Below are 24,194 nucleotides of genomic sequence, written 5' to 3' on the forward strand. Positions count from 1 at the left end.
TTCAACAGGCGATTTGAGAAAGAGAATGTATGGCCAGGAACTAAGTGTTAGGCGTCAGGTTCCGGGCGCTGCACAGCAGGAATCACGAGCCTTGCCATCTTTGGTCTCCCTTTCCTCTCCGGCCGCAGTGGAGTCTGCTCAGCCCACACCAGCATTGTGGGCTCAGTTGCTACTGCCACCTCTGGTTCAGTTATGGCAATGCAGCCTGGCCAGCAGCAAAAGACTCCAGAGGCTGTCTTTCCTTTGGACCACTGAGCATGCTCATGAGACGATCTCCCATTGGGGATTGGTAGTCATATGCTCAGGTCCTTCTCCTGTTCCGATTGGTCCATCTGGAGCATCAGGAAGGTCCTGGAAGTGCACGGCTATAAAAGGTCCGCATAGCCGCTCGGCCATGCGCTAGTATAGAATCTACAATCCAAGAAAAAGAGGAAGTTTGAATAACGTTGTGAAAAAACATGCAGTAAGCTAAAAACAGCGTTTATTAAGTCATATAAAATACATACTCATTGTATGGATCACAAAAGATATACATAGATACAATGTGCACAATGGAACCACCAACAGAGGTATCACATGAACAAGAGTACAGGGGAAAGTGTTACTAACATGTAGTTTATATTTTTACATTTTGGTGCACTGAATAATTATCTGAAAAACACTACTAACAGTATATAATGTATAGTTACATCAATGCACCCCTCTTGGGTATATAAATACTGAACAAAATCCCCAAAGAAAACATAATTTATCATATGATATAAGAGAATTATAGAAAAATGAGCTGTTAGGTAGCATATGCAAATAATAAGCCACCAGATAAATCTTCCCAGACTGGCTAATGCATGGCAGAATTGATGAAGGCTAACAATATGTGAGAAAATTGTATGTCTATCTTCATCACAAAAGTGCTAAGTGCTAAGTGCAAACTGCAATGAAATAAAGTTATAATATAGCCTAAATGGCAGTGCATAGAAGACGAATCATAAAGTCAGAAAGCCTCCTACCATGGGAAAAACATGTCGCTATGTGGAAAAAGTGCAAATGCACAGCTGAAATAGTTAAATGTGCATAGCAGCTCAAAGTGAATACCTGACCTGTGGGTGGCAACCGTTCCCCGACGCGCGTTTCGCGTGATCTTCTTCAATAGGGGGTAAGTGTGTATAAGCGTTGTCTGAAGATCTATTTATAGTCATATCTCTCATTACCTGGGCGGTCTGTAATGGCGCTTGCTTCACATCACCAGCAAGATGACGTCACACGGTTCGGCGTCCCACGTGATCATCCCATGATTCCCCAGCCCGACGTGTCAGGGCATGGAGGAGGGAGGGCCACGCCAGGGACGCGTCACCATGGTGACGCACTGACCGGGGATGATTACAAGCGCACACCGCCAGGATATACAAGAGGAGAAAGAAAAGCCACGTTTGGAGCGTGTTTGCTGTGATCACACCCAGCAATGATTCGGAGCACATAATGCCAAACGGGAGAGATCATATAAGAAGGAAGACAGGAATTATTTAGAACACTTTATGCCACAAGTGCCTCTAATGTGAGCGAATTATGAGTGAGGATGATTCTATAAATGTGAATGATAAAATAATAAGTGAACCATATTGAAAAATAAGTGAATTTGAATTAAAATAAATATAATGAATGAAAAAAAAAACAAAACTGTTTTAGTTCTTTTAGCTTCATCCTTTCTGGCCATCTTTATATGCATGTCATTTTTAGGGGTCAGAGCTATGTAGATATGTATTGCTATATACACATACAACCAGAGAAATGTGGTTGTTCATTTGTGGATATTTTTACCATAAATTTATCTGTGACACGGCTTAAATATTTTATTTTTTTATGTTTCATAATATTAGCACAGAATAAATGAGGATTTCCTTACATACAGTCCATTTTCAATATTTTTCATTCATTATATTTATTTTAATTCAAATTCACTTATTTTTCAATATGGTTCACTTATTATTTTATCATTCACCTTTATAGAATCATCCTCACTCATAATTCGCTCACATTAGAGGCACTTGTGGCATAAAGTGTTCCTAATAATTCCTGTCTTCCTTCTTATATGATCTCTCCCGTTTGGCATTATGTGCTCCGAATCATTGCTGGGTGTGATCACAGCAAACACGCTCCAAACGTGGCTTTTCTTTCTCCTTCTCTTGTATATCCTGGCGGTGTGCGCTTGTAAGCATCCCCGGCCAGTGCGTCACCATGGTGACGTGTCCCTGGCGTGGCCCTCCCTCCTCCATGCCCTGACGCGTCGGGCTGGGGAATCATGGGATGATCACGTGGGACGCTGAACCGTGTGACGTCATCTTGCTGGTGATGTGAAGCAAGCGCCATTACAGACCGCCCAGGTAATGAGAGATATGACTATAAATAGATCTTCAGACAACGCTTATACACACTTACCCCCTATTGAAGAAGCTCACGCGAAACGCGCGTCGGGGAACGGTTGCCACCCACAGGTCAGGTATTCACTTTGAGCTGCTATGCACATTTAACTATTTCAGCTGTGCATTTGCACTTTTTCCACATAGCGACATGTTTTTCCCATGGTAGGAGGCTTTCTGACTTTATGATTCATCTTCTATGCACTGCCATTTAGGCTATATTATAACTTTATTTCATTGCAGTTTGCACTTAGCACTTAGCACTTTTGTGATGAAGATAGACATACAATTTTCTCACATATTGTTAGCCTTCATCAATTCTGCCATGCATTAGCCAGTCTGGGAAGATTTATCTGGTGGCTTATTATTTGCATATGCTACCTAACAGCTCATTTTTCTATAATTTTCTTATATCATATGATAAATTATGTTTTCTTTGGGGATTTTGTTCAGTATTTATATACCCAAGAGGGGTGCATTGATGTAACTATACATTATATACTGTTAGTAGTGTTTTTCAGATAATTATTCAGTGCACCAAAATATAAAAATATAAACTACATGTTAGTAACACTTTCCCCTGTACTCTTGTTCATGTGATACCTCTGTTGGTGGTTCCATTGTGCACATTGTATCTATGTATATCTTTTGTGATCCATACAATGAGTATGTATTTTATATGACTTAATAAACGCTGTTTTTAGCTTACTGCATGTTTTTTCACAACGTTATTCAAACTTCCTCTTTTTCTTGGTTTGCAGTATACATTATAGGAAGCTTTATATAGGCCTTGTTATTTGAGAAACTGATTTTTCCTGTATTTATTTACAGGGTCCTTTGAGTTGGCCTCATGGACACTAAAACCAGGGATGCGGCCTGGTTATCAAGTTTAGATGCAGTTTTTAATGGAGATACGGTGCACAATGGTAGTAATGAAAGTGGGCAAAAAATTGTGTTAAAAAACTCTATCAAATATCTTTTAAAAAAACGCACCTGTACATGGTGGAACAGAGCATCCTTAGAAAAATACCTAATGAAGGGTCTAATACCACGAGGCCTCCGGGTGAGAATTATGCCGTCCTTCCCTGTTGAGGATAGTGCTTTTAAAGCAAAATGGGAAGAAATTTGTAATCAGTGCTCCAAATCCCTTATGGAACTCCTTATCAGTGGTAACAAAAAAAGCTTGGAGAAATTTGATATGGACATTGATAACACGAGAAAGAAACTTACAGAAGCATTAACTGCCTCTGAACTTCAAGATTTGAATAAAGACATTGATATGCAATTTGAAGTTTGGGAAAAAGAGATCCAGGGGGTGAAAAGTAAAAAATTTTTGAGAGATCTTAATGATTTCAAGAACGGCAAGGTGTACCGATGGCCTAATATTCAAAATCAGGAACATGACCACAATAGATCATCTTCAATCTCCTCTATGTCATCACGGGAGGAGGATAATGAATCTAATGTTAACAGTCGTATGTACAATTTAAGAGGTGACAACTACAGGAGAAGAGGAGGCAATTCCAATAGGAAGGATAGGAGAAAGAATAACCCCTCCTCTAGACTTCAGGTGATTAACCTTTCAAATAAAAATCTGTCAGAACCTCAATTGGAGGTTCTTGGATTAGGGTTAACATTTTCACCTACATCTTCTTTTGACCTTTTTGCAGCCGTGAAGGATTTACACCTTTTCGCTAGAAAATTGATCCTCAAATAACTCCATGATAAATCAAGAACAGGAGAAGTCTGGAATTCTCTAGAATTAGAGGCAATTGCAACTCTGGAAGAACTTGATAATGATCAACAGGTAATTACAACTAACATTCCAAAATATCATCCACCCATACCCAAGAAATTTCCATCTTTAAATCTATATCCCAACATAGAATTATTTGTCCGATTAGTAACGAAGGAATTTGAAAAAATCTCTAAAAGAATTTCTAATGACAATCTGACACCTTCTCAGAGGCAAGCCCTTAGAGAACTACAAGATCTTGAGGGGGTCATAATCAAACCATCAGACAAAGGGGGCAATATTGTCATATGGCCCGTAGAACAATATGAAAAAGAAGCATTCAGGCAACTTAGGGATACAACCTGTTACAAAAAAATGACGTACAATCCGACCTTAACATTTCAAGATGAATTACAGACCATGTTGGATCAGGCGTTCCATGAGGGAACAATTACAAGAGATCTTAAGGACAACTTGATACCTAAGTACCCAAAAACATCATGTGTGTATTTTATTCCTAAGATCCACAAGAATGTTTCTAACCCCCCAGGACGGCCAATAGTTTCGGGCAAAGATAGTTTGTGTGAACAAATCTGTAAATACCTTGATTTCTATTTGAAACCATTGGCTCAAAATCTACCTTCTTATATTAGAGACACAGGTGATGTTTTATCTAAAATAGAGGGTATACCAATGGACAAGGACATGTGGCTGGTCTCATTTGATGTGGAATCATTGTACACGTCCATCAGGCACAATGACGGCATCAAAGCAACCAGAAAATTCCTTGACATGTCGGACCTTAACCCTGAACTTGTTGAATTTCTCATTTCTCTTTTGCAATTCACATTGGAACACAATTATTTCTTATTTAAGAATACAGTTTATTTGCAACAATGTGGAACTGCAATGGGGGCGGCATTTGCCCCCTCATATGCAAATCTGTTTTTAGGCCTTTGGGAGAGAGAATTGTTCTTTTCAAAACCAATTGCATTTATTGAGAAGGTCCTGTTCTGGGCCAGATATATTGATGATATTCTCATGATCTGGCAAGGCACAGAACAGGACCTTCTGTCTTTTCTTGAAATTCTTAATGATAACTCATTGAACATCAAATTGTCATGTAAATATGATAGAGAGAGGATTGAATTCTTGGATATTCTAATTTTCAGGGTACCTGATGATGTCCTGCAAACTGATGTGTATAGGAAGGACACGGCCGTTAATGCCTTCCTACATGCATCGTCGTCACATCCTCAACCATTGATGAATGGCATCCCGACGAGCCAATTTCTACGGATCAGAAGGATTTGCTCTAATGATCATCTCTTCAAAAAGCAGGCTCATGTATTGACAGAAAGGTTTGAGGATAGAGGATACTCAAAAAGAAGTATAAAACGAGGGTACAACAGAGCAGTAGCAGAAAAAAGGAATAATCTTTTACAATCAAGAATTAAGGCACAGGAAGAACCAAAGGTAAGATTCATCTCAACCTACAGTGAAAAGTGGTCGGATATGAAAAGAGCACTGAATAAATTCTGGCCTATCCTGAAAGCAGATCAGGTTGTCCAGAAGCACATCATGGATATTCCTTCCATTACATACCGAAGATCTCGCAACTTGAAAGATATGCTGGTACATAGTTACCATGCAGGAGAAGAAGGGGAAGTCTGTAGGGGATCTAAGGGCCTGAAAAAAGGCTTTTTTCCATGTGTGGACTGTATTGCATGTCCAAATATGTAAAGAGCGCTAACATTCAAGACAAGTGATGGGAAAAAATCCTTTAAAATTGATAAACATATAACGTGCAACTCGGTAGGTGTAGTGTACTATGCAATGTGTCCCTGTGAGAAGATCTACATAGGCCTGACATCAAGACCTCTAAAAGTGAGAATTAGAGAACATGTGAGAGACATTCAGAATGCAAAAGAGAACACTGTGGATGCGGAGTTGAAACCCATACCGAGACATTTTAAACAAGTTCATGATAGTAATGCCAAACTCCTTAAGGTGATCGGGATAGATCAGGTTTATATTAATCAAAGGGGTGGGAATTGGAGGAAAAATTTGGCTCAATTAGAAGCCAAATGGATATTTAGGATAGGCTCTGTTCAACCTGACGGGTTAAATGAAATTTTGAGTTTCGCCCCTTTCTTGTAATTGTGTTTTAAGTTGTTTTTGTCCTTTTTTTCTGTGGTTTTAATTTTTATTTTTAGTTTTTAGGACTCTTGTACTCATCCAACATGGATCAAGTTGTATCAGTCTTGGTTGGAGAAATTAGAGATCTTATCTCAAGGCATTTCAGCCTTATTGGAGGAAAGAATGTGATGTGGAGACAGAAGGAGAACATGGATTTTCTAAATTGTGTATTTGTTCACTTTTTTTATGTTCTAATTCTTTTCTGTATATCCCTGGTTCTCTCCGGGGACTTTATCTATAAAAATTGATTATTTTTTATACAGTGTGGTTTAGCCTTTTTCCACAATCTTTGTGGACTTTTTGTCACTTTATCACTTATAGGGGGAAAGGAACTGTTTTAGTTCTTTTAGCTTCATCCTTTCTGGCCATCTTTATATGCATGTCATTTTTAGGGGTCAGAGCTATGTAGATATGTATTGCTATATACACATACAACCAGAGAAATGTGGTTGTTCATTTGTGGATATTTTTACCATAAATTTATCTGTGACACGGCTTAAATATTTTATTTTTTTATGTTTCATAATATTAGCACAGAATAAATGAGGATTTCCTTACATACAGTCCATTTTCAATATTTTTCATTCATTATATTTATTTTAATTCAAATTCACTTATTTTTCAATATGGTTCACTTATTATTTTATCATTCACATTTATAGAATCATCCTCACTCATAATTCGCTCACATTAGAGGCACTTGTGGCACAAAGTGTTCTAAATAATTCCTGTCTTCCTTCTTATATGATCTCTCCCGTTTGGCATTATGTGCTCCGAATCATTGCTGGGTGTGATCACAGCAAACACGCTCCAAACGTGGCTTTTCTTTCTCCTTCTCTTGTATATCCTGGCGGTGTGCGCTTGTAATCATCCCCGGTCAGTGCGTCACCATGGTGACGCGTCCCTGGCGTGGCCCTCCCTCCTCCATGCCCTGACGCGTCGGGCTGGGGAATCATGGGATGATCACGTGGGACGCCGAACCGTGTGACGTCATCTTGCTGGTGATGTGAAGCAAGCGCCATTACAGACCGCCCAGGTAATGAGAGATATGACTATAAATAGATCTTCAGACAACGCTTATACACACTTACCCCCTATTGAAGAAGATCACGCGAAACGCGCGTCGGGGAACGGTTGCCACCCACAGGTCAGGTATTCACTTTGAGCTGCTATGCACATTTAACTATTTCAGCTGTGCATTTGCACTTTTTCCACATAGCGACATGTTTTTCCCATGGTAGGAGGCTTTCTGACTTTATGATTCGTCTTCTATGCACTGCCATTTAGGCTATATTATAACTTTATTTCATTGCAGTTTGCACTTAGCACTTAGCACTTTTGTGATGAAGATAGACATACAATTTTCTCACATATTGTTAGCCTTCATCAATTCTGCCATGCATTAGCCAGTCTGGGAAGATTTATCTGGTGGCTTATTATTTGCATATGCTACCTAACAGCTCATTTTTCTATAATTCTCTTATATCATATGATAAATTATGTTTTCTTTGGGGATTTTGTTCAGTATTTATATACCCAAGAGGGGTGCATTGATGTAACTATACATTATATACTGTTAGTAGTGTTTTTCAGATAATTATTCAGTGCACCAAAATATAAAAATATAAACTACATGTTAGTAACACTTTCCCCTGTACTCTTGTTCATGTGATACCTCTGTTGGTGGTTCCATTGTGCACATTGTATCTATGTATATCTTTTGTGATCCATACAATGAGTATGTATTTTATATGACTTAATAAACGCTGTTTTTAGCTTACTGCATGTTTTTTCACAACGTTATTCAAACTTCCTCTTTTTCTTGGATTGCAGTATACATTATAGGAAGCTTTATATAGGCCTTGTTATTTGAGAAACTAGTATAGAATCTAGTTGCTATATGTGTGGATGATGACGGATGCATGTACCTGGTGAATGACTCATTCAAATTCCTCTCCCTTTGATATTATGTATGTGGTTGGGGAATTAGTTGCAGAGTCGGTGTCAGCCAGTGGCTAGCCATAGGCCACAAGTGCTCGTCACTTCCCAGTACTAGTGTCCGATGGTGTCGCCTGCCATAGGGCACCATCGTACCACGGCAAGCACTGTCACTTCCCGGAAGTTGGTTTCTGTTAGCGGCGTTCGCAGCTGCGACGCCACACGCTCGCTAGGTCTAGGGGGATGCTGGTCCTATGTCCTGGGGCCAGAGTCCTGTGACCATATACTGTACCAAGCGGTCTTCTCTCCGAGCGCTGTGAGTGTGAACGGGCTCGGCATTTGTGTATTAGCTTAGTGCGGCTCTGTGAGGTAACAGAGTTCGCCCAGCGCACACCGGGTGACGTTTAACCCACGTGTTATACCGCCATATTGAGTGTCCACCATTACTTAGCTGCAGCATACCAACTCTGCACGGTGGACCCTGGGCGGCGAACGCGCCTACTATTAATTTATAATTTTGTGCGTTCTGCCAGCCCTAACACTAAGGATCTCTGGGGAACAGATAAGTGTTAGCCAGGTTTTGGAAGCTGTGGGTCTGAGAAGAGATGAGTCAGCAAGGCTGGGGACACACTCAATAAGATGGCAGAAACAGGTGCATCATTACGTGGTTCAAGAAAAGTGGTCAGAAGGGTAGTGGTCACTAGAAGAGCTCAGCTAAAGTGTTGCTATATTTAGAAAGATTGTAGGTTTCTAGCTTGTTCTGTAATTCACCAACTGTACGACTATATGAAAAATGTTTATTGTAGATATACCTGTAATGGGAGTGGTAGACCAATGTGCCGTAAACCAAGGAAAGCCTTAAGGGGCATGACTAGGTGAGCAACTGACTGTTCACTAGAGCCCCTGATAGTGGTGTTAGTTTTGACTCCTGATGAACACCAGGTACTACTCCAGGACAAACCAGGGATGTACGGCAGCTGATGCCCAATGGACTGATAGCTGCAACGGACCAGAAGGAGAGAACAACTCATACAGGCAGGCACTGGCAGGTGCAGACTGGTGTGGGTGATATACAGAATGGCACAGCAGGTGCAGGCGTGTCCAGCTGATATACAGGCTAGCACGACAGGTGCAGGCAGGTCCGACTGTTATACAGACTGGCACAGCAGGTGTAGGCGTGTCCAGCTATTACGCAGTCTTGTACGGCAGGTGCAGGCGGGTACGGACGATATATGGATGACATACAGATATACTGATTGACACGGCAGGTGCAGCTAGGTCCAGCTGTAATAGACAAAGCCTACAAAGAACTGGGAGCATGTAGCCCTAAATACAAAATATCTACAAACCACAAAAATGCAAGTAAAATCATGTTTATTAGAAAACCATTAAAATAGAGCAGAAATAGCAAAATACAATACTAAGCATATAAGTATATGTGAGGAAACAAAGTTGAAAAGATCCCGGAGGTATAATGAGGTAGAGCACACCACTGCGCAGACTCCTTAAAAGAGTCACAGGTTTTCTGATTCTCTGATGTACACAATAGCTACATACATGAGTGAGAATCTCTTGCTGTTGTAGAGATTACTTGATCATACATGTAAACTGTACATAGAAATCCAATGACCTCCTAGTGGTACAACAGTAAAATGGGGACTGACACCAGTAGAACGTGTATATCAATCCCATGTGGGACCATACGAAGGGAAAAAGGACCAAAGTCAAGACGAGAGAAAAAAAAGAATGCCATAAAATGGATCATACTGTCTCTCCAAAAGTGCAATAAAAAGTGCAGGGAAAGTGCCAAAAGTGCTTACCCATGTGGGGGATGGGATGCCAAGTACCATCCAGGAATGTGGCCCAATACAAGTTTCGCTCACTGTAATAGAGACTGACATGGCAAATACTAGCAAGGAGGTTAGGGGTGGACAGGGACCAGAGAACTAGCAAGCGTGTTTGGGAACAGACTAACAACATTGCATAGGCACCTCCATGCAGTTGGAGGTGCCTTAAATAATAAGTGTTGCTCCCGGACCAAGCTCCTGCCCCTGCCAAGATATTAGGTAATTTCTGCTCTACATTATTATTTGGGGTGCGGTGGGTTTTACATTATATTTACTTATCCTCAGAGGGATGGTGCAACAATAGGGACGATGTAATTATTATATGCAGCCCCTTTGGTGGCTGGTGAGCACTATTTAATAGAGTTGAGCGAAACGGGTCGAAAAAATTCAAAAGTCGCCGACTTTCGCCAAAGTCGGGTTTCATGAAACGAAACCCGACCTTAGCGTGAGGACGGACACGAGGTCGGCGACCATCGCGCCAAAGTCGCTTTTCAAAAGATGCTTTTGCGCCCTTTTTCAGCCAATCAGGAAGAATGGACACTGTGGGCAACGTGATGACATAGGCAGCGGTCACCACCATCTTGGAGAAGGGCATGCAAGTGATTGGCTTGCTTTGTGTGGCGTCACAGGGGGTATAAAAGGGCAGGGACACCGACTGCCATGTTACTCATGCTGATCTCAGAATAGGGAGAGCTGCTGCAGCTGCTGATTTTGTAGGGAGAGCGTTAGGAAGGCAAATAGAAAAAAAACTGCTTCTGCTGCTAGCGCTTTTCACTGTAGTTACTGTGCAGTGAAAGGTGAAGATTTTTGCTTTTGTGCAGCAGCGCTGGTGGTGATTAGCCTGCCTTTTAAGGCTAGCTGCATTGCTGTGTGCACACTGGTGTTCAAACTGCTTTTTTAAAAACAATCCAAATTGTATTGTTTTGTCCTGGTGAGGTAGTGAGCGTTCATTTTTTCACACACCGTACAGCGGTGTACGCTCCTCACACAGTACCGTGTAATGGCTGTTATCACGGCCAAATTGAAGCTATCTACGTGTGTGACTCTGTAAGGAAAGGTCGAGGAGTTTGTCCGTTCTTACAGACCTACACCTTATAGTTTTGTCCGTTTTTCAAACAGTTTAGTATATTTGCTGTTTGATTACATTAAAAACTAGAGAGAGACAGCGTGTGTCAGTCCATATACAAAAACACAGAGCTTGACAATTTTACATACACCGTACAGCGGTGTATGTGCACGCTCCTCTCTCAGTACCATGTAACGGCTGTTATCACGGCCAAATTGAAGCTAAGTGTGTGACTCTGTAAGGAAAAGCCGAGGAGTTTGTCCGTTCTTACAGACCTACACTCTAGGGAGATTCCAATTCTGCCCAATTCTATATACACCTTGTAGTTTGTCATACACTATGCAATTTCTGCCTGTCTCATTGCAGTGTAATATAAACAGGGCCTGACAGAATCCAACTGTGTCCTGAAATCTAGAGAGATTCCAATTCTCCACAGTCCTCTATACACTTTTCTTACACCATCCAGAATCTGCCTGTCACATTGCGGTGTAATATAAACAGGGCCTGACAGAATCCTACTGTGTCCTGAAGTCTAGAGAGATTCAAATTCTCCACAGTCCTCTATACACCTTTCTTACACCATCCAGAATCTGCCTGTCACATTGTGGTGTAATATAAACAGGGCCTGACAGAATCCAACTGTGTCCTGAAGTCTAGAGAGATTCAAATTCTCCCCACTCCTATATACACCTTGTACCTTGTTTTACAGTACCATATAGTTGGTGGTTTTTTGGGTACATTTTCCCCAAAATTGAGGAAGTGTGGTGGAAGAGTCCGTGGAAGTGGGTGGGGGTTGGCAGCTGGTAATGATGGTGTTGGTGTTGGTGGTGGATCTGCTGGTAGTGGCAAATGCAAAATAGCACCTAATGCAGGAGGTGTTGAGCCTGCGTCATCGTCTGGCTCCACAAGGTCTCGAAGGCTCCCTTTTCTGGGAGTAGGTAAACCGCTTTTAAAGCCGGAGCTTCATGAACAAGTTTTGACTTACATTGCTGACTCAGCCTCCAGCTCTATCACCTCCTCTTCTGAAGTTTTAAAAAATAAAAGCACTGAGTCGTCATTGGAGGCTCATGGTCATGAACCACACCTTTCCTTGTGTCCTTCACCCCAACCAAAATTGAAGGATGCGGCAGGCCACACTACAGATTACTCCATGGAGCTATTTTCACATACCATGCCTGGGTTGTCAAGTCAAATCATGAATTACCCAGGCCAAGATGAATCTGATATGGAGTGCACTGATGCACAGCCACTGATAGATGATTCTGCTGGTACATTGACCCAGACCACTACATTCCCCTCGCACTCTACACAGCCAGAATCTGACCCTGATGAAACTCAGGTTACCCTTTCCATATACTGTACCACCTTACACGGTGACAAAGAGGAAGGTGCTGATGAAAGTTCAGGTTCGGCCCACCCGCCGTCAGACACACCACCGTACTATGAGGGGCCCTGTGCCAGTGCCGTCGCCAACGAGTGGGCCCCCCCTGCTTGCTGAGGATCACAGCACTTGCAAAGTTGAAATACTTACCTCTCCCTGCTCCACTGCCATGACGTCTTCCGTGTTTCCTGACAGTGATATTCTGATCATGGAGCGCAATGACATCACATCTGTACGCCCAGACTAGTACAGGGATTCCCTAGCGAGGAGACTTATTTGAGACTTATTTAATTGTTTTCAATGTTGGGACAGCAATTTTTGGGGAGCACTATACACTGGAGAATGATATATGGGGCCCACCATACACTTGAGCATTCCAAAGGTGGACATCAGACACTGGAGCAGCATTTACAGGGCCCATTATACACTAGAGCATTAGAAATGGGGCCCATTATATATGGAGCATTATTTGGGCCCATAAGACAGTGCAGCTTCATCCATGGGGACCAACATAAACTGTAGCATTATGTGGAGCTCATCATATACTGTTTCAAACATTATATGGGACCAATGATTCTGTATGGAGAAATATATGGGCTTCATTACTCTGTATAGCGCACTATGCGGTGGCCATAATACTGTATGGAGTAATATACTGTCCATTTTTGGAGCTATTGGAGAATTTAAAATAGATATCAGTCTTGAGATGTAAAAAGTGAAGTATTTTTCATTGTACTATACCGCTATTTCTCTGCCATATCAGAGCATCATGAGTTGTGCTATGTGTTAAAGGGGCGCTCTTTGGCCCAGGGCACATGAAAACCTGGAGCCAGCCCTACCCCCCCACAAATTTAGCCAAATAACCCCCATTTTTCAGTGCGTAACTAGTATTATGAAGTAAGTTAAGGTTGAAATGCTTCAGTAATGAGAATTGATGTTTTTGGCATTCAAAAGGGCACTGTAGGTGTGTTTCCTGTCCTCCACTCCCTGCCTACTTTGCTTCCCCATTGACTTGCATTGGGTTTCGTGTTTCAGTCGGTCTTCGACTTTTCACAACAATCGGACGATTTCGTTCGACCCGACTTTTGCGACCCGAAAAAAGGCAAAGTCGCTCATCTCTACTATTTACCCTTTATAGCTTTGCATTCCATGCAGCCTTTTACATATATTTTGCGATATATGATTCCATCAGGGATTGGTGCATTTTTACCCTATTGTGCTAGTACTTACTTTCATTCTATACATCGCCTATATCCCCTATGTTATATGGTATGACAGCATTGATCTGTGGTGCGTCTTTTTTCAACATGTGCCTCTAGGTGTAACTTCCCTTCTCCATGTATTTGTATATTTAAATAAAAAAATGTTTTCTACTTTAAGCATATTTGGGCTTTGATCGTATTTTTTCTTGGATTTTAAGTATAGTATATGCGATTTCCCTTTTATAGTCCTGTTTTCATCGGTAAATTTATATACTACCTTTGGGGTGGGTTTATGTGATGTATCTCACAAGACACTTACACCATGGCAAATACTAGCAAGGAGGTTAGGGGTGGACAGGGACCAGAGAACTAGCAAGCGTGTTTGGGAACAGACTAACAACATTGCATAGGCACCTCCATGCAGTTGGAGGTGCCTTAAATAATAAGTGTCTCCCAGCCATTGGCTGAGGACACTTTAGGATGGTGTGTGCAGACCTTTTAAGAAAGAGGGAGAGCATGCATATCCTTAGCACAGTGTTTGCGTGCCGCACTCCAGGTAGCAGCTGATGAGGAAGTGAGTTGTCATCCCTACCGGGGTAGAGTGGCAGTGTGCAGGGACGCTGGCACTATATTGCCACTGTATTGTAACCAAGAGAAAGACATCTGCATCTCCTGCTGTTCTTTTGTGTATAAGGCAAACTGTCAGTACAGAAAATCTTGAGTTTATGGACTGGTATGGTTTCCTGTTTGTAGGGTCATGCGAATCGGAGCTGTACATTGTGTGGCAGTTCAGAAGACCTAGGAGGTGTCCATTACTGTAATATGTCTACACACACCATAGCAAGACCCCATTATTCTGTTGTGGGCGGGGGCGTTGGATACAAGTATCTCGCCCGCGGTTACCGACCAGTGCCCAATTACACCTTGACAACCTAAGAATGTAATTGTGCAGGAAATCATTTCCTTTGAGAAATGGGCCGAGATTCCTTGGAAACGCTGACTGAAACCGGTGTTTAGTAGAGAACCGTGCGCACTACAAAGGAAGGTGCCATAGTAGGATCCCACACCATGAAGTAATAAAAATAAACTAGGCACTCAACTTAACCCCTTCACTACCAAGGGTGGTTTGCACGTTAACTCCCGGGCCAATTTTTACAATTCTGACCACTGTCCCTTTATGAGGTCATAACTCTGAAATGCTTCCATGGATCCCGGTGATTCTGACATTGTTTTCTCGTGACATATTGTACTTCATGTTAGTGGTAAAATTTCATTCAAATAACTTGCGTTTATTTGTGAAAAAAACGGAAATTTGGCGAAAATTTTGAAAATTTCGCAATTTTCCAACTTTGAATTTTTATGCCCTTAAATCTCAGAGATACGGCACACAAAAAAACTTAAATAACATTTCCCACATGTTTACTTTACATCAGCACAATTTTGAAACCAAAATTTTTTTTTGTTAGGAAGTTATAAGGGTTCAAAATTGACCAGCGATTTCTCATTTTTGCAACACCATTTTATTTTTAGGGACCACATCACATTTGAAGCCACTTTGAGGGGTCTATATGATAGAAAATACCCAAAAGTGACACCATTCTAAAAACGGCACCCCTTATGGTGCTTAAAACCACATTCAAGAAGTTTATTAACCCTTTAGGTGCGTCACAGGAATTTTTTGAATATTTAAAAAAAAAAATGAACATTTAACTTTTTTTCACAAAAAAAATACTTCGGGTTCAATTTTCTTTATTTTACCAAGGGTAACAGGAGAAGTTGGACTGCAAAAGTTAATGTGCAATTTGTCCTAGAGTACGGTGATACCTGATATGTGGGGGGGAACCACTGTTTCGGCGCATGGCAGACCTCAGTAGGGAAGGAGCGCCGTTTGACTTTTTCAATGCAAAATTGGCTGGAATTCAGATCGGACGCCATGTCGCATTTGGAGAGCCCCTATTGTACCTAAACAGTGGAAACCCATCCAAGTGACCCCATTTTGGAAACTAGACCCCCCAAGGAACTTATCTAGATATGTGGTGAGAACTTTGAACCCACAAGGGCTTCACAGAAGTTTATAACGTACAGCGGTACAATTAAAAAATCATATTTTTTCCACAAAAATGATCTTTTCACCCCCAATTTTTATTTTTCCAAGGGTAACAGGACCCTAAAAGTTATTGTGCAATTTGTCCTGAGTACGCTGATACCCCATATGTGGGTGTAAATGACTATTTGGGCGCATAGCAGAGCTCGGAAGGGAAGCAGCGCCATTTGACGTTTTTGGCTAGAATTGAGATCGGACACCATGTCGCGATTGGAAAACCCCTGATGTACCAAAACAGTGGAAACCCCCCACAAATGACACCATTTTGGAATCTAGACCCCCCAAGGAACTTATCTAGATGTGTGGTGAGCATTTTGAACCCCCAAGGACCTCACAGAAGTTTATAACATACAGCCGTACAATTAAAAAATTATATTTTTTCCACAAAAATGATCTTTTCACCCTCAATTCTTATTTTTCCAAGAGTAACAGGACCCTAAAAGATATTGTGCAATTTATCCTGAGTGCGCTGATACCCCACATGTGGGGGTAAACCACTATTTGGGCGCATGGCAGAGCTCGGAAGGGAAGCAGCACCATTTGACGTTTTTGGCTGGAATTGAGATCGGACACCATGTCGCGTTTGGAAAGCCCCTGATGTACCAAAACAGTAGAAACCCCACACAAATGACACCATTTTGGAAACTAGACCCCCCAAGGAACTTATGTAGATGTGTGGTGAGCACTTTGAACCCCCCAGTGCTTCACAGAAGTTTATAACGCCCGGGCGTGAAAATAAAAAAATCGTATTTATTCCACAAACATGATCAATTAGTCTCCAATTTTTTTATTTTCCCAAGGGTAACAGGAGAAATTGGACCCCAAAAGTTGTTGTCCAATTTGTCCTGAGTATGCTGATATCTCATATGTGGGAGAAAACTACTGTATGGGCACACGTCAGGGCTCGGAAGGGAAGTAGTGACGTTTTGGAATGCAGACTTTAATGGCATGGTCTGCAGGTGTCATGTTGTTTTTGGAGAGCCCCTGATGTACCTAAACAGTGGAAACCCCCCACAAGTGACCCCATTTTGGAAACTAGACCCCCCTAATGAACTTATCTAGATGTGTGGTGAGCACTTTGAACCCCCCAGTGCTTCACAGGAGTTTATAACGACCGGGCATGAAAATAAAAATATTGTATTTTTTCAATAAACATCATCATTTAGTCCCCATTTTTTTATTTTCCCAAGGGTAACAGGAGAAATTGGACCCCAAAAGTTGTTGTCCAATTTGTCCTGAGTACGCTGATACCTCATATGTGGGAGAAAACTACTGTATGGGCACACGTCGGGGCTCGGAAGGGAAGTAGTGACGTTTTGGAATGCAGACTTTGATGGATTGGTCTGCGGGTGTCATGTGCGTTTGGAGAGCCCCTGATGTACCTAAACTATTGAAACTCCCCACAAGTGACCCCATTTTGGAAACTAGACCCCCAACAGAACTTATCTAGATGTGTGGTGAGCACTTTGAACCCCCAAGTGCTTCACAGAAGTTTATAACACCTGGGTGTAAAAATAAAAAAATCATTTTTTTCCGCAAAAATGATATTTTTGCCCCCAATTTTTTATTTTCCTAAGGGTAACAGGAGAAATTGAAGTTGTTTTGTAATTTGTCCTGAGTAGACTGATACCCCATATGTGGGGGTAAAACACTGTTTGGGCGCATGGCAGAGCTTGGAAGGGAAGGACCACCATTTGACTTTGTCAACGCAGAATTGGCTGTAATTGAGATCAGACGCCATGTTGCATTTGGAGAGCACCTGATGTGCCCAAACAGTGGAAACCCCACAATTATAACTCCAACCCTAACCCCAACACACCCCTAGCCCTAACCCTAGCCCTAACCCTAGCCCTAACCCTAACCCTAATGGGAAAATGGAAATAAATACATTTTCTTTTAGTTTTATTATTTTTCCCTAACTAAGGGGGTGATAACGGGGGGTTTGATTTACTATATATGGCGGGTTTTTATGTTTGGCGGCTGTCACATGCTAAAAGACGCTTTTTATTGTAAAAATAGTTTTTGCATCACCACATATTGTGAGCTATAATTTTTCCGTATTTTGACCCATCGAGTCATGTGAGGTCTTATTTTTTGCGGGACGAGTTGACGTTTTTATTGGTACAATTTTCGGGCACGTGACATTTTTTGATCGCTTTTTATTCCGATTTTTGGGATGCAGAATGAACTAAAACCAGCGTTTCATGAATTTCTTTTGGGGGGGTGCGTTTACACCGTTCCACGTGCGGTAAAATTGATAAAGCGCTTTTATTCTTCGGGTCAGTACGGTTACAGCGATACCTCATTTAGGTCGTTTTTTTATGTTTTGTCGTTTTTTTTGCAATGAAAACAATTTTACATAAAAAATAATTATTTTTGTATCGCTTTATTCTGCGAGCTATAACTTTTTTATTTTTTTGCGGATGATGCTGTATGGCAGCTCATTTTTTGCGGGACAAGATGACGTTTTCAGCGGTACCATGGATATTTATATGCGTCTTTTTGATCGCGCGTTATTGCACTTTTTGTTCGGTGGTATGATAATAAATCATTATTTTTTGCTTCGTTTTTTATCTTTATTTTTTAAGGGGTTCTCTAAAGGGGTTAACTAATGGGACAGTTTTATAGGGCGGGTCGCTACGGACGCGGCGATACCAAATATGTGTACTTTTATTGTTTTTTTTTTTTATTTTGAAAAATGGATTTATTGGGGAATATTTGGAATCCTGTGGATATTTAGTGAGGCACGTCTCGGTATTGTCACTTTCACAAGAGTGTGGGGCGTTAAAGAGGAAAAACCCCAATGGTAATTTAGCCAGGGGACCTGGATGTGTGCACGTGTCTGGAGGAAGACGCAGAGTCTGCCGCTTTCTTTGCATCATGTTTGCAGCAGGTCATAACAGCCAAACGGGTGCTCTAATAAGTGCCAAAGACAGTTGTCATGAAGGGGTTGAATAATTCTGAGACTGCAGTAGTCGTTAAAAATGTAATTTAGAGATGAAAAGGCAGAAAGTTTTTATATTTTGTTAATAAACCAAATTTAAAATTAGGGTTGAATAAAATTGATTGTAATTGGACTTATTAACAGGTTATGTCATATTTACCGATCATTTTTCTATCTTCTGTGATATAGAAAAGAAATGTTTAAATATGGAAAACATATATAAGATGATGTGGTTAGAATTTCATTATCGTGCTGTATGTTGAGGAGCCAACATATTACATAATCTAACTTCTTGCATTGTATCTTGCTGAAGATCATAACTGCTACTAACAGAGGATTATTGTGATGTTGCTATTAGGGTTTATTGTCAAGGATAGCAATTAGAAAACAACTCAGAGAAGAACATATTGTATATCTAAAAGCATTTTTTACTGCAGCATGTTGCTTTCTTCTGTGCCATATTTGACACCACTGAAAGGTAATTTGGTGTAGCTTTCAAAAGGCAATTCGCCTGTTGTGCCATCTGGCTAAAAGAAGGGGAAAAAAATCCATCACACAATACATCATAGTAATAAAGCCTTTTGTATGTATAGTCCTCGTTACACAACTATGCTCCCCCAGTGAATTATAGGTGACCAGCTGAGGGTCCACTCATTCTACTTTCTCTCCCAGTACCGAGCTCTGAGAAGAAACCTCAGCATCATGTGCTATCGGTTGGGGATTGTCTCTTCCCGTGGTACAGACTCCTGCTCATGTTGGGGACCTGCCTGCTTCTCTTGGAGTTCTAAACCTCTGACCTCTTATAAGTCTACATCATTAGATTATGGTACGTTGTGCCCCCCCGGGGGAGATTTCAAGATGTAAAAGTGGGGAAGCTCTCCACCAAACTGCATTGGCCTTGTTGGGGATGAGGCTTGATAAAAGCAGGGGTCATAAAATCTATATAATATATTACAATAAAATACTATTACATCATCTATACACATAAACCTATCCATTAATATTGATGACACATTAATAATTATGACACATAATGTAAATTACTACATACCTGAAGTCCAAAACACCTGCACAGAAAATTACAGAGAAACAGCAACACCACATTCATCATTACTGGCAATGGCTCTTCCTTGTAAAGAATGAAGCAGAAAATGGCAGTAAAGATCATAAAAATTGTGTTCCTGGAGCTAACACTTGCTTGAAATGCCTTAAGGTATTCTCCATTATACCTTTAAAAAATGGAATATAATTAGATTATTTTATTATTATTATTATTATTATTATTATTATTATTATTATTATTATTTTCTCTCTTTCTCCACAAAGTCTATAGTACTTGCTACTTTTCTCAACCCTTTGAGTATTGTACTGTGCATATGTTTTGGTAGGTGTGGGAGAAAATGCTGTAAAGTAAAAATGCATTCAAAAATAGCAGTGTTAGAGGTTTATTTTATTCTATTAGTAAAATGCAAAGTGAGAGAGGAAATGAGGAATCTAAATTAAATCAATATTTGGTGTGACCACTCTTTGCCTTCAAAACAGCATCAATTCTTCTGGGTACACTTAGACACATGTTTTGAGAGAACTCAGCAGGGAGGTTGTTCTAAACATCTTGGCGAACTAACCACAGATCTTCTGTGGATGTAGACTTGTGAAACTACTTCTGTCTCTTCATGTAATTCTAGAAAGACATGATGATGCTGACATCAGGGCCGGATCATCACTGACTCCTTGTTTTTCTTTGATATTGGCTGCATGTTTGAGGCCGTCACCCCGGTGAAAAATAAATTTGGGGCTAATGAGATTACTTCCTTTTGGTATTGCATGACAGAAAAGTATCTCCCTATATTTCTCAGCATTGAGGACACCAGAAAATGGGCAACATTAAGGACCCTAGACATAGTGCTCGACCAAGGAAACTTGCAGCAGATGAAAGTCACTTCATTCTTACTTTTCTTCTAAGGGTATGTGCACACGATCAGTAAATGCTGCTGATTGGACGCCACGTGCTTGGGCAGCATCCAACCTGCATCATTCAGATGTGACAGCATAGTGGATGGGATTTCAAGTAATCCCATGCCCACTATGCGTCCAGAGATGACTGCGGCTCACCCGCGGAGACAGACATGTGGCGCGTCTCTCCAGACGGCAGCAAGTCAATTCCACCCATAGAATGTATTGGACATGGTGAATCTGCACAGTTCAGTGAACACATGCAGATTAACCTGCGCTCAATAGACGACAGCACTTTGGATACAGCAAACACACGCAGCGTCCACACACGCTCCTCCGCATTGTGTGAACCAGGTCTTAGATTAGAAGGCAAAGTGTAATCACACCATATATTGATTACATTAATTTGATATGTATTTCTCTTTTGTTCATTCACTTTGCATTTTCTTTTAATGTTGTTAATTGATAGAAACAAACTATGCACAGTACTGTTTTTTGAAAGCATTTTTACGTTTTAGGATTTTTCTCTACACCAGCCTAAAACTTTTGCACAGTACTGAATATTGACATAAGCAGAAAATAAATGACTATAATGAGTTAAGGTGAACAAACACATTCATTAAAACAAATCTGTCACCAGGTTTTTGCTACCCCACAATAATCAACGGGGTCCTTTGGCTTCTGTTTGCATCAGTCATACAATAGATTCATTTTTTACATTCATTCTGTTTGCCGGTTTCTAAAATTGTAACAAACAGAATTTCATATTGCAGATGTGAACGTAGCCTAAACCAATGCTGCACTTCATTAAACCTAGAATTTATGAATGCACTAATATCTTGGAGTTACAATCATTACTATCTTTGCCACACATCTAAGTGGTCTGTATAACCCCTTCCCCTTTTTATGACCTCTGCTTAACTCTGTGCATTTGGCTTGGGCAGTCACACCCCACTTTCACTCACACCTGATTGTCTTTAGCTGCACATATATTCAGCACCATGGGTCTGCTCCAGACGTAGTCGGCTCCATCAATTTCAAAATCCTTATTTCAAAGTACTGATTTCTAAGTACTCTGAATTAGACTAGAATTGGACTGGAATTTGACTGCAAGGTAACAGCCTATAACACAACAACGTTTCGCCTTCTTTTTACTATCACCCCCATACTACTCTATTTCTCCCTAACTCTTGCAATCCACCCTCCTAGTAAGGAACTATTCATCTCCCCCTCCATTCTCCCCAGCCACCTAACCTTCTCACAACTGTTCCTACACATACAATCCTTTTTCTCCAGACACACATGGCCACATCATGTCCTATCCTGCTCCCACCTTCTAATGCTCTGTCTACTACTCCTTATTGCTGGCGACGTATCCCCAAATCCTGGCCCTCCTCAACACATCCCTACACTCACTTCTACCACCCTGCCACGATCCGCTACACGTCCTCGCAACCATGATAACCTCATACCCATTCATCCAGCCCCCATTCCCTCAACCCCCTTACCTGGAGCCCTATGGAACGCACGCTCTGTCTGCAACAAGCTATCATTTATCCATGACCTCTTTATCACCAACAAACTCTCTCCTTCCTCGCCATCACTGAAACCTGGCTCACTCCCTCTGACACAGCCTCTCCAGCTGCGCTTTCCTATGGCGGATTCCATCTCTCTCACACCCCTCGCCCCAGCAGCAAACGTGGTGGAGGAGTTGGCTTGCTCTTGTCTGATACCTGCTCCTTTACCCCAATTCCTCTGCCACCCTCCGCTACTCTTCCCTTGTTCGAGGTGCACTCCGTCCGCATCTATTCCCCCTCCAACCTCCAACTGGCTGTCATCTACCGCCCCCCAGAACTAGCCATCTCCACCTTTCTCGACCACTTCACCACCTGGCTACTCCATTTCCTTTCTGCTGACATCCCCACCATCATCATGGGCGAGTTCAACATCCCCATTGACACTCCCACCCCGGCTGCCTCTAAACTTCTATTGCTCACGGCTTCCCTCGGCCTCACTCAATGGTCCTCTGTGGCCACTCACAAAGATGGTCACTTGCTGGACCTTATCATCACTCGTCTCTGTTCCCTCACTAATCTCAATAACTCACCCCTCCCCCTGTCTGACCACAACCTACTGACATTCTCTTCCCTCTCCTCTCCTACTACGCAACCCCCGCTCCATAAACTCGCTCACCCTCGCAGGAATCTCAAACACCTCAATTTACAATCACTCTCTGAGTCCCTTCTCCTTCTTCCAGACATAGCTTCCCTTCATGACACAGATGCTTCTGCCACTTTTTATAACACCACAAAAACAGCAACACTTGATTCGGCTGCCCCCCTCATGCAGAGCAAAACTCGAACAATCAACAGGCAGCCCTGGCTGACCAGCCTGACCAAAGAACTGAGACGGGTTTCCAGGGCCACTGAGCGGAGATGGAAGAGAACCCATTCTACTGAGCACTTCAACGCATACAAGCAGTCCCTTGTCAGCTTTAAGTCCACGCTCTCTGCCGCAAAACAAACTTACTTCGCATCTCTCATATCCTCCCTGTCTCACAACCCTAAACAGCTCTTCAACACTTTCAATTATCTACTCCATCCCACAACACCTCCTCCCCCTCTCATTTCTGCTGAAGACTTTGCCTCCTTCTTTAAGCAGAAGATCAACACGATCAGACAAAACTTTGGCCCGCAGCCCCCAATGCCCCTCTTAGCCGCTCAGCCCTGTTCTGAAAAAGCCAGCTCCTCCACCATGACAGAAAATCAGCTCTCCACCCTTCTGACAAGATCACACCTCACCATTTGTGCCCTCGACCCACTCCCGTCTCACCTCATCCCTAACTTGGCCACAGTCCTCATCCCATCTCTAACACACCTTTTCAACCTTTCACTTACAAATCGTGTTTTTCCCTCATCCTTTAAACATGCCTCAATCACATCCATCCTCAAAAAGCCCTCCCTTGACCAATCCTCTGTGTCTAACTATCGCCCAATATCTCTTCTCCCTTACGCCTCAAAACTACTGGAACAGCATGTATATCTTGAACTGTCCTCCCACCTCTCCTCCTGTTCCCTCTTTGACCGGTTACAATCTGGCTTCCGACTGCATCACTCAACTGAAACTGCCCTAACTAAAGTCACTAACGACTTACTAACCGCCAAGAGCAAGTGACACTACTCTGTCATCCTTCTCCTGGACCTGTCCTGTGCCTTCGACACCATAGACCATTCCCTCCTGCTACAGACTCTCTCATCTCTTAGCATCACAGACCTGGCCCTATCCTGGATCTCATCATACCTAACAGACCGAACATTTAGTGTCTCCCTCTGACACACCACCTCCTCACCTCGCCCCCTGTCTGTCGGTGTTCCCCAAGGCTCTGTCCTAGGACCCCTACTATTCTCCATC

At 41.8% G+C, this 24,194-nt stretch overlaps 1 protein-coding gene across 1 annotated transcript in view; it reads right to left on the reverse strand.

Annotated features, from left to right (window-relative positions):
* The window catches only part of STING1 (stimulator of interferon response cGAMP interactor 1), a 122,910-nt gene that overhangs the window by 77,150 nt on the left and 21,566 nt on the right, over nt 1-24,194 (reverse strand). The window contains exon 3 of the mRNA XM_073573761.1: nt 19,882-20,059. Coding sequence (XP_073429862.1) covers nt 19,882-20,059 — 178 coding nt within the window. The remainder of the gene's footprint in view (nt 1-19,881; nt 20,060-24,194) is intronic.

This window comes from Dendrobates tinctorius, unplaced genomic scaffold (genome assembly GCF_039654945.1).
Source record: "Dendrobates tinctorius isolate UK_male_01 unplaced genomic scaffold, ASM3965494v1 ptg000036l, whole genome shotgun sequence".
In the NCBI taxonomy this organism is placed as follows: Eukaryota; Metazoa; Chordata; class Amphibia; order Anura; family Dendrobatidae; genus Dendrobates; species Dendrobates tinctorius.